Source organism: Xenopus tropicalis, chromosome 5, assembly GCF_000004195.4.
Source record: "Xenopus tropicalis strain Nigerian chromosome 5, UCB_Xtro_10.0, whole genome shotgun sequence".
NCBI lineage: Eukaryota > Metazoa > Chordata > Amphibia > Anura > Pipidae > Xenopus > Xenopus tropicalis.
Window position 1 is genome coordinate 151,862,873 of NC_030681.2, and position 13,387 is coordinate 151,876,259.

Consider the following 13,387-nt stretch of genomic DNA (forward strand, 5'->3'; position numbering starts at 1 on the left):
CACTATCAGCGCCCCATCCTGGCCCACAGTCACTATCAGCGCCCCATCCCGGCCCCAGTCACTATCAGCGCCCCATCCCGGCCCCAGCCACTATCAGCGCCCCATCCCGGCCCCAGCCACTATCAGCGCCCCATCCTGGCCCACAGTCACTATCAGCGCCCCATCCTGGCCCACAGTCACTATCAGCGCCCCATCCCGGCCCCAGTCACTATCAGCGCCCCATCCCGGCCCCAGCCACTATCAGCGCCCCATCCCGGCCCCAGCCACTATCAGCGCCCCATCCCGGCCCCAGCCGCTATCAGCGCCCCATCCCGGCCCCAGTCACTATCAGCGCCCCATCCCGGCCCCAGCCACTATCAGCGCCCCATCCCGGCCCCAGCCACTATCAGCGCCCCATCCCAGCCACCCAAGCAAAGCTAAGGGGTAAATACAACCAGTTAAACAGTAATTATTTCCAATGAGGTTTCTGTGGGCAGCACATGAATATGTATTATCCAAGGATCAATTGCACATAATAAACTGGGTTGGGCTTGTTAGCCAGCAGGGTAAAGATGGCCGAACACTGCAGCACTGATAACAAACCCAACTGCAATGAAAACCAGAACTTCTCATTGGAAGAAAAGATACCTCCCCATGGCTGCCCATGTAATGTGCCCCAGCTAGGGCCGCTAAGGAGGTGTGTCTAGTCCCAGCGACCAAACAACTGCCCAATGCACCTTACTGACCTCATAAGTTCTTCCACTTTGTCGTCCACGTCTAGATCTTCCTCGGAGGCCTCGAAGCTGTACGACCTCGGGCCGATGCTGTTAGCATGGTACCGTGTTGGGGACAACTTGCCATTGGACGTCGCCACCCTCTCGCTGCTTTCCCTCCCGTTCTGATTGGTAGTGCAAGGTTGCGGAGAGGTGTCGCAGCTGTTGCTCGGCGAGGGAGACATCCCACAATGAAGAGTCTGCGTGGAAGCGGTGGCTGTAGAGGAAGAGGCTGGGACGTTGTTGGTACTGTTGCTATAGGAACTGCTCCCGTACGTGGACCTCCTGCCAAATTTATCACTGTGCTCTTGGTCGAGCCTCTCTAACGTCTCCAGCGCATGGAGGATCTCATGCTTGGTCATTCCCGTGCGTCGAAGGCGCTGTAGCAGGTCTATCTGCTCTATGGTAAATCGAGGCTCATCTGTGTAATGTGACATGGTCTCTGTCAGGCTGCAGGTTAGAAGCAAAAATCATTAATATCCTTATATTATCACTGCAGGGGGCAAGGCGCTTACTTACTGTACTTTGTGTCCCCAACTCTCACTGACTAAGCTCTAATGTACATTCTATAAACAGATACACTGAATACTCTATATAAATATAGAAACCTCTCATTAGCTTGCACTCTGTGTACAAACTAAATACCTATATAATATATATCTGTAACCTTGTTATGGGCTAAGGGGGCCCAGCCTGAAGGCCAGTTAGGGGGGGATTTGGGGTGAGTGCTTATTTGTGCCCTGGGTACCCCTGGAACTATAGTGGGGTGACTGTTACCCCAATGTTTCTATATATCTGTAACCTTGTTATGGGCTAAGGGGGCCCAGCCTGAAGGCCAGTTAGGGGGGGATTTGGGGTGAGTGCTTATTTGTGCCCTGGGTACCCCTGGAACTATAGCGGGGTGACTGTTACCCCAATGTTTCTATATATCTGTAACCTTGTTATGGGCTAAGGGGGCCCAGCCTGAAGGCCAGTTAGGGGGGGATTTGGGGTGAGTGCTTATTTGTGCCCTGGGTACCCCTGGAACTATAGTGGGGTGACTGTTACCCCAATGTTTCTATATATCTGTAACCTTGTTATGGGCTAAGGGGGCCCAGCCTGAAGGCCAGTTAGGGGGGGATTTGGGGTGAGTGCTTATTTGTGCCCTGGGTACCCCTGGAACTATAGCGGGGTGACTGTTACCCCAATGTTTCTATATATCTGTAACCTTGTTATGGGCTAAGGGGGCCCAGCCTGAAGGCCAGTTAGGGGGGGATTTGGGGTGAGTGCTTATTTGTGCCCTGGGTACCCCTGGAACTATAGCAGGGTGACTGTTACCCCAATGTTTCTATATATCTGTAACCTTGTTATGGGCTAAGGGGGCCCAGCCTGAAGGCCAGTTAGGGGGGGATTTGGGGTGAGTGCTTATTTGTGCCCTGGGTACCCCTGGAACTATAGCGGGGTGACTGTTACCCCAATGTTTCTATATATCTGTAACCTTGTTATGGGCTAAGGGGGCCCAGCCTGATGGCCAGTTAGGGGGGGGTTTGGGGTGAGTGATTATTTGTGCCCTGGGTACCCCTGGAACTATAGCAGGGTGACTGTTACCCCAATGTTTCTATATATCTGTAACCTTGTTATGGGCTAAGGGGGCCCAGCCTGAAGGCCAGTTAGGGGGGATTTGGGGTGAGTGCTTATTTGTGCCCTGGGTACCCCTGGAACTATAGCAGGGTGACTGTTACCCCAATGTTTCTATATATCTGTAACCTTGTTATGGGCTAAGGGGGCCCAGCCTGAAGGCCAGTTAGGGGGGGGGATTTGGGGTGAGTGATTATTTGTGCCCTGGGTACCCCTGGAACTATAGCAGGGTGACTGTTACCCCAATGTTTCTATATATCTGTAACCTTGTTATGGGCTAAGGGGGCCCAGCCTGAAGGCCAGTTAGGGGGGATTTGGGGCAAGTGCTTATTTGTGCTATTGAGATGAAAGGGCAGGCCGCTATATTAAGCAATGACCAGGTGGCTCCATTCCTTTCCCATAAGAGAGTATAACAAATACACACGGGCGGTTGGTACATGTATAAAATATGCCGAGTATGTAAAACAAAAGCCAGTAGACACTTGTGAATACAGACAGGCTGGTAATAGATTCATGGGAACTGTACCTGTTCCCAGACACTTACACTAAATATCAACAGAACTAACTGCACGGGAAAATTACTCTACGTAAAACCTGGTTCAGCTTTAAAGGGGAAGTCTGCCTCAATTTCTTTCTTTTTGCAACCTGGAAAGAAAAACCGTAATTCTAAGCAACTTTTCAATGTTCAATGATGATTTCTATACGTTAATTACCTTAGCAACCAGGGAGAAGGTTTGGAATCAAAATAAAAGATGAATAGGGCCTGAAAAGAAAGAGATAAGGTAGGATAATAAGTAAAAAAAAATATATTTTTTAATGAAATCATCCATACCTGTTATAAATGTATTTAAAAATCTGAGCTGTCAATCATATATTGCCTGCCCCGCCTCTATGCCTTTGGCATAGAGGCGGGGCAGGCAATATATGATTGACAGCTCAGATTTTTTATTACAATTAAGCTTGCCTTAATAACAAAATGGCGCCGGCCTGCTGGCTATGACTGTAAATTCCAAGACTGAAGGAAAAAAAAAAAAATAGTTTATACAGTGAAAGTAAAGTTTATTTTGTTCAACTAACACGATAGAAAATGATTTGGAATTATTTCTTAGGTCCCCTAAGAAACAACCAGCTGAAAAGTTGCTTAGAATAGATCTTGCTAAAAGTTCATGAAAATGTGAACTTGCCCTTTAAAACCAATAAAAAAAATATAGAATCCATGTACAGGTATAGGACCTGTTATCCAGAATGCTTGGGACCAAGGGTATTCCGGATAAGGGGTCTTTCCGTAATTTCAATCTCCATACCTTAAGTCTACTAAAAAAATAAATAAAATATTAATTAAACCCAGTAGGATTGTTTTGTATCCAATAAGGATTAATTATATCTTAGTTGGGATCAAGTACAGGTACTGTTTTATTATTACAGAGAAAAGGGAATCATTTAACCATGAAATAAACCCAATAGGGCTGTTCTGCCCCCAATAAGGGGTAATTATATCTTAGTTGGGATCAAGTACAGGTACTGTTTTATTATTACAGAGAAAAGGGAATCATTTAACCATGAAATAAACCCAATAGGGCTGTTCTGCCCCAATAAGGGGTAATTATATCTTAGTTGGGATCAAGTACAGGTACTGTTTTATTATTACAGAGAAAAGGGAATCATTTAACCATTAAATAAACCCAATAGGGCTGTTCTGCCCCAATAAGGGGTAATTATATCTTAGTTGGGATCAAGTACAGGTACTGTTTTATTATTACAGAGAAAAGGGAATCATTTAACCATGAAATAAACCCAATAGGGCTGTTCTGCCCCCAATAAGGGGTAATTATATCTTAGTTGGGATCAAGTACAGGTACTGTTTTATTATTACAGAGAAAAGGGAATCATTTAACCATTAAATAAACCCAATAGGGCTGTTCTGCCCCCAATAAGGGGTAATTATATCTTAGTTGGGATCAAGTACAGGTACTGTTTTATTATTACAGAGAAAAGGGAATCATTTAACCATTAAATAAACCCAATAGGGCTGTTCTGCCCCCAATAAGGGGTAATTATATCTTAGTTGGGATCAAGTACAGGTACTGTTTTATTATTACAGAGAAAAGGGAATCATTTAACCATGAAATAAACCCAATAGGGCTGTTCTGCCCCCAATAAGGGGTAATTATATCTTAGTTGGGATCAAGTACAGGTACTGTTTTATTACTAAAGAGAAAAAGGAAATCAGTTTTAAAATTCTGAATTATTTGATTAAAATGGAGTCTATGGGAGACGGGCTTTCCGTAATTCTGAGCTTTCTGGATAAGGGATCCCATACCTGTATACTGAAAGGTACTTTATTGTATTTTCTTGAGCCTATATGTAGAATGGGATATAGGGACAAGATAATCCTTCTAACTTACCTTCTATTATGTCTGTGTGTCCATAATAAACCTTTTTTTGTGTATATGGGGCTTGTTGCCCCTGGGTAGGGACTAGTAGAGCCGAGTTAAATTAAATGGAGACAGGCCAGTTGTCATAACGAAGATGAATGGTGGGTGGGGGGGGGTGTCTGTGTAACAAGACAATTTATGGGTGGGCTGAGAGCTATGCAAGGAGAACGGGAGTCAATATGAGATAAGCTAGTGACACTGACACTTCAGAAAATGAACATGTTGCCTAAATCCAATTAACTGGTTAACTATTTATCTTGGGTGCCTGTCAGGAGATGCCAATCTGGGTAAGGTGTGCGTCAGATTTATGCTTTTCAATTAATCCCAGCCCCAAGGACGTATGTTCTGCTCATTCCGGCATATGCTTTACAGCAGGGCTTCCCATGGTGCTGTTGGGCCATGGCGGTCAGTTTGAGGGGGGGGGGGATTGCTTGCTCTCCTAAACGCTCCTCCAAGGTAAGCCTGAAGGTTAATTGGGGTGAGAATTGGGGTGAATGAGTCCTTGGATATACCTGGAGCTGTGGCCCGACGGCAATGTTGTCATTTAATTTAGCTGTAACCTTGTCATGATCCAACAGAATCCGGACCCAGTTCTGGATCACAAAGGATGGCGGCAAAAAATACCACGGAATTAGTGTCACCACAACATTATATATATATAGCAGAGCTGCTTCCCTCCTTAGAGATGCCTTTCTCATAGACATAGGGCGAATGCTAGAATGCTTGAGCCTATAGAACCATAACTGGTTATTGCCAATGTAATTTATTTGGCTAGCCAGCTGCTCCGTATAAGCAGATTCTGTAGCCATTTGGATTCAGACCAGTGGCCTTTTTTGTAATGGTTCAAGTGTGTAAATAAAAGAAAATCAATCCCACTTTCCTACTGTGTGCAGGTCTTAAGTGGCTCATTTGGGAATACCCATGGTACCCTAACTGTCATTCAATTTGGGCACCTTTAGGGGAAATACCCATGGTACCCTAACTGGCATCCAATCTAGGCACCTTTAGGGGGAGTACCCATGGTACCCTAACTGGCATTCAATCTGGGTACCTTTAGGGGGAGTACCCATGGCACCCTAACTGGCATCCAATCCGGGCACCTTTAGGGGGAATACCCATGGTACCCTAACTGGCATCCAATCTGGGCACCTTCAGGGGAAATACCCATGGTACCCTAACTGGCTTCCAATCTGGGCACCTTTAGGGGGAGTACCCATGGTACCCTAACTGGCATCCAATCTAGGCACCTTTAGGGGGAGTACCCATGGCACCCTAACTGGCATCCAATCTGGGCACCTTTAGGGGGAATACTCATGGTACCCTAACTGGCATCCAATCTGGGCACCTTTAGGGGGAGTACCCATGGCACCCTAACTGGCATCCAATCTGGGCACCTTTAGGGGGAGTACCCATGGCACCCTAACTGGCATCCAATCTGGGCACCTTTAGGGGGAGTACCCATGGCACCCTAACTGGCATCAAATCTGGGCACCTTTAGGGGAAATACCCATGGTACCCTAACTGGCATTCAATCCGGGCACCTTTAGGGGGAATACACATGGTACCCTAAGTGGGATTTACCTCACAGCACTGCTGTCTGCTGAAGGACGCATATCAATTGGTTGAAAGGTGAGGCCAAAAGTTGCTGGACACCATGCCGGGGCACCGTGGATTCTTGTCCTGGGTGGGATATGGCAGTAACGGGTCCCTTCCTATCTGCCTTTAGGGTCAGTGTGATCTAGAGGGAAAAAACAGAACAGAAAGATTAGGAGGCAACAAAGTTACAAAGTAAATTTAAATACAAGACATAAAAAGTAGGGAAGCACCAAATCCACTATTTTGGGATTCGGCCAAACCCCGAATCCTTCGTGAGAGATTCAGTAGAATACTGAACCAAATCAACATCTGTATTTATGGCATCTCTCTGTACAGGCTATGAGCAAACTTAGGGGGCTGTTCCTGCTGAATTGTGCTTAGTACAGGGGAATCCCTATGTGCCATAGTTTTATGGTATCTCTCTGTACAGGCTATGAGCAAACTTAGGGGGCTGTTCCTGCTGAATTGTGCTTAGTACAGGAGAATCCCTATGTGCCATAGTTTTATGGTATCTCTCTGTACAGGCTATGAGCAAACTTAGGGGGCTGTTCCTGCTGAATTGTGCTTAGTACAGGGGAATCCCTATGTGCCATAGTTTTATGGTATCTCTCTGTACAGGCTATGAGCAAACTTAGGGGGCTGTTCCTGCTGAATTGTGCTTAGTACAGGGGAATCCCTATGTGCCATAGTTTTATGGTATCTCTCTGTACAGGCTATGAGCAAACTTAGGGGGCTGTTCCTGCTGAATTGTGCTTAGTACAGGGGAATACCTGAACTGGGAATGATTACATTTAGAGTGAAGGCTTACATACAAGGTTACTCTAATAGTCAATAGTGAGAGACACACAGCCAGTCAGGCAGATCCTTCCTGTATATGAAAGTGACTTAGAATGAAATGTATTTCATTAGGCAAGTTGTTATATTGGGGTTTACATGGCCTTTACATATAAGCTCCTAGTGCGCCACTAGTGCAGGTAGGTACATGCCAGCTGATTACAGAGGGAAGACACCGGCTAGCACAGACTGGAGGGGGGGGGGGAATATTTGGAATAAAGATCAGACAGACTTGCCTAAAACCGCTGTATCTCAGAGAAATGAGACAAAGGAGGGATCTCATAGGATGGCGATTGATGCCAATAGGGCTGAGAGATAGCAGCTAATTGAAAAGCCAGGCAGCGGGGCCCTGAGAGAGACGGGGGGGGGGGGGGGGGCATTGGCAGGCAGCAGCGTTACATGGATATTCCTGCCCCTTCCACTATAACCCCAATTCAACCATTCAGGGACGGGGCAAAAATGATTGTTACTATGCCCATTGGAACACAGGGGTCTACCCGTGCCATTGGCACACACACACAGGGGTCTACCCGTGCCATTGGCACACACACACAGGGGTCTACCCGTGCCATTGGCACACACACACAGGGGTCTACCCGTGCCATTGGCACACACACACAGGGGTCTACCCGTGCCATTGGCACACACACAGATCTGCCCGTGCCATTGGCACACACACACACACAGGGGTCTACCCGTGCCATTGGCACACACACACAGGGGTATACCCGTGCCATTGGCACACACAAACGGATCTGCCCGTGCCATTGTATGTTCCACAGAGCAGTTCCTTACATCTAGGTGTTACCCCCATAAATTCGCAGTTACTATGTAATACACACACACACACAGAATGATGGGTAAGGGGGAGGGGCCTGTTACAGGCAGTTTATAGGAGTATATCATAGGTGTGTGGGTTGTACCTATCTATAGGAGGGAGGACTAATTAATATCACGCCATGTCCAACTGGTGCCAACAGCAAGAAGTCTGCAGTAGGAACTGGGGGTCCGACTCGCGGCCCAGCCCTTACTCTATAATAATGTATAAAAATCAGTAGATTTTATCACTGCTGTATGTGGGCAATTATTTCTTTTAGCACAACGTTCCCGGATCAGATCATATCAAGTTGATTATACTCGGCAAAACAAGCAGCACTAAGCACTATTTTACCTTTGCTCCCATAAAAATCACAGTCCTCTCTGCCTTCCTACCCAGATAGGTTCCCCCCCCACGACCCCTCTGCCGACTTATAATGGCATCAACCACCTTTCCATTCCTTCCAGCTTCTTGCAAACATGGGCGAGCCGAATGGCTACCATCACCCCAACTGCACAGTATCACTATATAACAATACCCCTGGGCTAGGTTTAACCCTTCAAGGGCACTAAAATCCCACCATGCCCCAAGCTGGCAAAAATAATGTCACACCCTGCTGTGTTGTCCCCAAACCCCCCCTAACTGGCCTTCAGGCTGGGCCCCCTTAGCCCATAACAAGGTTACAGATATATAGAAACATTGGGGTAACAGATATAGTCCCAGGGGTACCCAGGGCACAAATAAGCACTCACCTCAAATCTCCCCCTAACTGGCCTTCAGGCTGGGCCCCCTTAGCCCATAACAAGGTAAAGATATATAGAGTATACACAGCTATTCGGCTGCTAGGGTCTTGTTTACCCTAGCAACCAGGGAGTGGGTTAAATGAGAGACTGGATTATTAATAGGAGAGAGACTGAATAGAAAAATAAGTAATAAAAAGTAATGATAAAATTGTAAGCTCACAAAGTAATAGTTTTTGGCTGCCGGGGTCAGTGACCCCTATTTGAAATCTGCTAAGATGTAGAAGTGGAAGGCAAATAATTCAAAAACTATAAACAATGAAGACAAATTGCAAAGCTGCTAGGAATATGACATTCTATAACAAACTAAAAGTTAAAGTAAAGGTAAACTACCCCTTTAAAATGCGGAAACTTTAATTTTTGGGGTTTATATTCCCTTTAAGTTAACCAGTTCCAAGCCAGTAAAGCGGTTCCAGGTGCTGCATATAAAGCAGAGATCACATCATCCGCAAATGTGCAAAGTCGGACAATTTTAAGTCGTTATCTGCAAATTCTGGATCTCTCCCAAAGTATATCAGAGCGTAAGGGGAAGTAAGACAAATTATTTTTTTTGCATTATTCACAAATATTGCCGCTTTGAGTCATTATGGCAGAGTGCTGCCACTTTGCAAGGAATTAGCTCGGTGTGGCCCCTGCCAATCCATCTGGGAGATGAACGTCCCCGGGGGTGACGGATTATCAGGGCTAATTTGGGGGGAGAGACGTTTACTCGGCGGTGCCGGATCCCTATGAAATATGGCTGTTCCCGCAGAACTGACCCCGGCGCTACAGGAGGATAATGCGCTCATTATGCTGCATAAGTACATGACTAATCAATAGGAAATTTACACCTATTAAGCGCCATAAGGTTAGCCGTGTTACACACTGAATAGATTTGTGTCGTGCGGATCTTTATGGGGAGTAATTAGCGCCGGTCCCGGCTTCACTCCCTCCGACTAAACTGCGATGTGGGGCTCACAATCCCATAACACCCGCTTTTGTATTTCACATTAATACATAGAAAAATTACAAGAACAATGGATGATTACAAGGCTGAGTTACACCTATAAAGGCTTCCAATCTGTTAAAGAGCCCCAAACAGCAAAAAAAACTAATATCCCTATCCTTTAATCTGTTCCTTCAAACAGTAGGAATAAATCCCATTTTTAAATGCCAAAATCCAGCTGCAAAACTGATCTTCTCTTTCTGCATCATTTGAAACCCTGGCAGGGGAGGAGGGACTAAAACATTGATGTTACCAATTGTAACAACTTCCCCACAGCTTACAGACAGCATGCAGGAACTACATAACCCACAATGCATTGCACTGGGATGTTCCTTTCCTTATTGACATCACGTGTGCAGCAGGGGATTGTGGGATTGGGAGGATGCAGGCTGAAGACAGGCTGAGGGGAGGCGACTACTGTTACATTTACAGTCACAAAGTAGCCAGCCAGATCAGCAGGGGAACAGGGGGCAGGGTTAAATATTATGAAAAGGCTGCTAATTATTAATTGATGTATATTGCAAAGTTACTTGTAATTATTTTTACTTTTTAAAAAACTTCACATCCCCTTTATTGTTCTCTCTGGCTGCAGAAAAGTGCTGACACTCCTGTCCGGAACACTGTGGATAATGTAATAATTGCTTGTCTTGTAGCACCCATAGCAACCAATCAACAGGTAGCATTCACTAGTCTAGCAGTTTCAAAACAAAACATCTGATTGGTTGCCATGGGTTACTAGACCTAGGCAACCTTTTGCGCCTTTTATTTCACTGTGCCTTGGAAGCTCTGCGATACGTTAAAGGGGTAGTTCACCTTTAAATTAACTTTTAATATGATGTAGACATTGATATTCTGAGACAATTTGCAATTGGTCTTTTTTTATTTTATGGTTTTTCGGGTATTTACCAGCTATCTGGTTGCTAGGGCCTTATTTACCCTAAGCAACCAGGCATTGTGAATATGAATACTGGCAACCGGGAGGTCTCATAATCCCCCTCAGGTCAATACACAGTCACTTGTAAGGAATATAAAGGATAGAAATGCCGGCTGGGTATAATTACAATATATATATAAAAGCTGAAGGCTGACATTTGTGTCTTATTCATTTATTCAGTGCATTGAGCTGCTGTACATATTGGCTGGCAGAAAGCTTGGGGGCAAACTGTAATACAGTGCATAATAAATTCTAATTCAATTTTATTATAATTATTACAGAGCGGCAGTGAAGGTACAGAGTGTTACCGGCTTCATAGCCAAATGCTAGCGGAGATTACTGTATAAATAAGAATATCCAGCACTCACTTCATAATGTCAGCCTTTGGCCCTGTAGGTACAGGTATGGAACCAGTTATCCAGAAAATTCCAAATCACAGAAAAAGTATTTCCTTTTTCTCAACTAAGTTATAATTACCCCTTATTGGGGGCAGAACAATCCTATTGGGTTTATTTAATGGTTAAATGATTCCCTTTTCTCTGTAATAATAAAACAGTACCTGTACTTGATCCCAACTAAGATATAATTACCCCTTATTGGGGGCAGAACAATCCTATTGGGTTTATTTAATGGTTAAATGATTCCCTTTTCTCTGTAATAATAAAACAGTACCTGTAATTGATCCCAACTAAGATATAATTATCCCTTATTGGGGCAGAACAGCCCTATTGGGTTTATTTAATGGTTAAATGATTCCCTTTTCTCTGTAATAATAAAACAGTACCTGTACTTGATCCCAACTAAGATATAATTATCCCTTATTGGGGGCAGAACAGCCCTATTGGGTTTATTTAATGGTTAAATGATTCCCTTTTCTCTGTAATAATAAAACAGTCCCTGTACTTGATCCCAACTAAGGCTGATGCCACACGTGGCGTTTTTACGCGGCGTTTTTTCTCAGCCTAAAAACGCTGCACAAGCCACACATGGCGTTTTTCAGCCTAGAACTGGTGACGTAAGCAAATCCCGTTGCCATGGTGCTAATAGTGCGAAATAGCAAAAAACGCAGCGTATTTCCGCTAGGTCTGGCAGCTGCCTTTGCGTATCCATAGGAATAGCTTGCTTTGCAAGTACTGGCGTATTTCAGCCAACGCTTGAAAAATCCGTGCTTAGGCGTTTTCTAGCGTATTTCCGCTTTGTGTGGTTTGCTGCGCGTCTTTTCAAGCTATTTCTATGGATGATGATATCAGGCGTTTTTCAGCCGCCGAGAGAATTAGAAAATACGCAGCGTAAAAACGCCACGTGTGGCATCAGCCTAAGATATAATTACCCCTTATTGGGGCAGAACAGCCCTATTGGGTTTATTTAATGGTTAAATGATTCCCTTTTCTCTGTAATAATAAAACAGTACCTGTACTTGATCCCAACTAAGATATAATTACCCCTTATTGGGGCAGAACAGCCCTATTGGGTTTATTTAATGGTTAAATGATTCCCTTTTCTCTGTAATAATAAAACAGTACCTGTACTTGATCCCAACTAAGATATAATTACCCCTTATTGGGGGCAGAACAGCCCTATTGGGTTTATTTAATGGTTAAATGATTCCCTTTTCTCTGTAATAATAAAACAGTACCTGTACTTGATCCCAACTAAGATATAATTACCCCTTATTGGGGGCAGAACAGCCCTATTGGGTTTATTTCATGTTTAAATTATTTTTTTTAGCAGACTTAAGGTATGGAGATCCAAATTACAGAAGATCCCTTATACAAAAAAACCCATGTCCCAAGCATTTTGGATAACAGGTCCCATACCTGTATACACATGTCAATGGTCAGGGGTAAACTGCTCTTTGCTTGCATTATGATTGCACTTTTCTCATAAAAAGGGCACATTTCTTGGGCCTCAATTACAGTTCTGTTATGGGGGACACTGGGATCTTCATAAAACTTAGGGGTGTATTTATCATGCTGTGTAAAAAGTGGAGTGAAGCGTTAATGGTGATGTTGCCCGGGGCAACCAATCAGCAATTAGATTTCAACCTTAATGTTTTCAAGTATAACACCACAAATAACGACTTCTGTTTTGTTTTCCTGAAATTCAACGTTTGAATAATGGATTATTTTGTACTTCTCCCCCCATATACCAGCTCAGTAAGCCAGATGGCCGACTCTTCAAACTGTTTATTATTATCTGAAATGCTCAAAAGTGGCAGAACAACTGTTACAACTCATACATTCATTGTTGGGATTTTTTTCCCTGATTCTGGTCCAAAATATATCAACAAATGTATCAGCTTTACACAGTTTAACTGAGAGACAGGAAGAAATGCAAAAGCCACATTTTCTAAAAAAAAAAAAAAAAAAAAAAAAAAAAAAAAAACCATACTAAATTTTAAGTAGAATGAATTGAAAAATGTCTTGGATTGAGGTTATAGTGTTTGGATTCACAGGGTTGGGTGAAACTGCGCTACTACGCTGCTACTCCTTCCAACTCTGATATTAGGGTTCTCACTTTTTTTTGTCCCTATTACCAGCCCTCTGGCTGGGGGGCAGGGCGTCATGTTTGGGGGCGGGCTATGATGTAAGGGGTGGGGCAATGCAAGGGCGCACCT

The 13,387-nt window shown here is 44.3% G+C and overlaps 1 protein-coding gene across 5 annotated transcripts in view; it reads right to left on the reverse strand.

Annotated features, from left to right (window-relative positions):
- hmbox1 (homeobox containing 1) overlaps window positions 1–13,387 on the reverse strand; it is a 57,797-nt gene that overhangs the window by 37,082 nt on the left and 7,328 nt on the right. For 4 of the 5 annotated variants that reach the window (XM_031903086.1, XM_031903085.1, XM_031903084.1 and 1 more), the window contains exons 2-3: window positions 6,386–6,542; window positions 726–1,202 (exon numbers count right to left, since the gene is read on the reverse strand). In XM_031903086.1, coding sequence (XP_031758946.1) covers window positions 726–1,202; window positions 6,386–6,417 — 509 coding nt within the window. In that variant the 5' untranslated portion in view covers window positions 6,418–6,542. Of the gene's footprint in view, window positions 1–725; window positions 1,203–3,082; window positions 3,133–6,385; window positions 6,543–13,387 lie in introns of all 5 variants that reach the window. The other variant, XM_031903087.1, reaches the window with a different exon arrangement.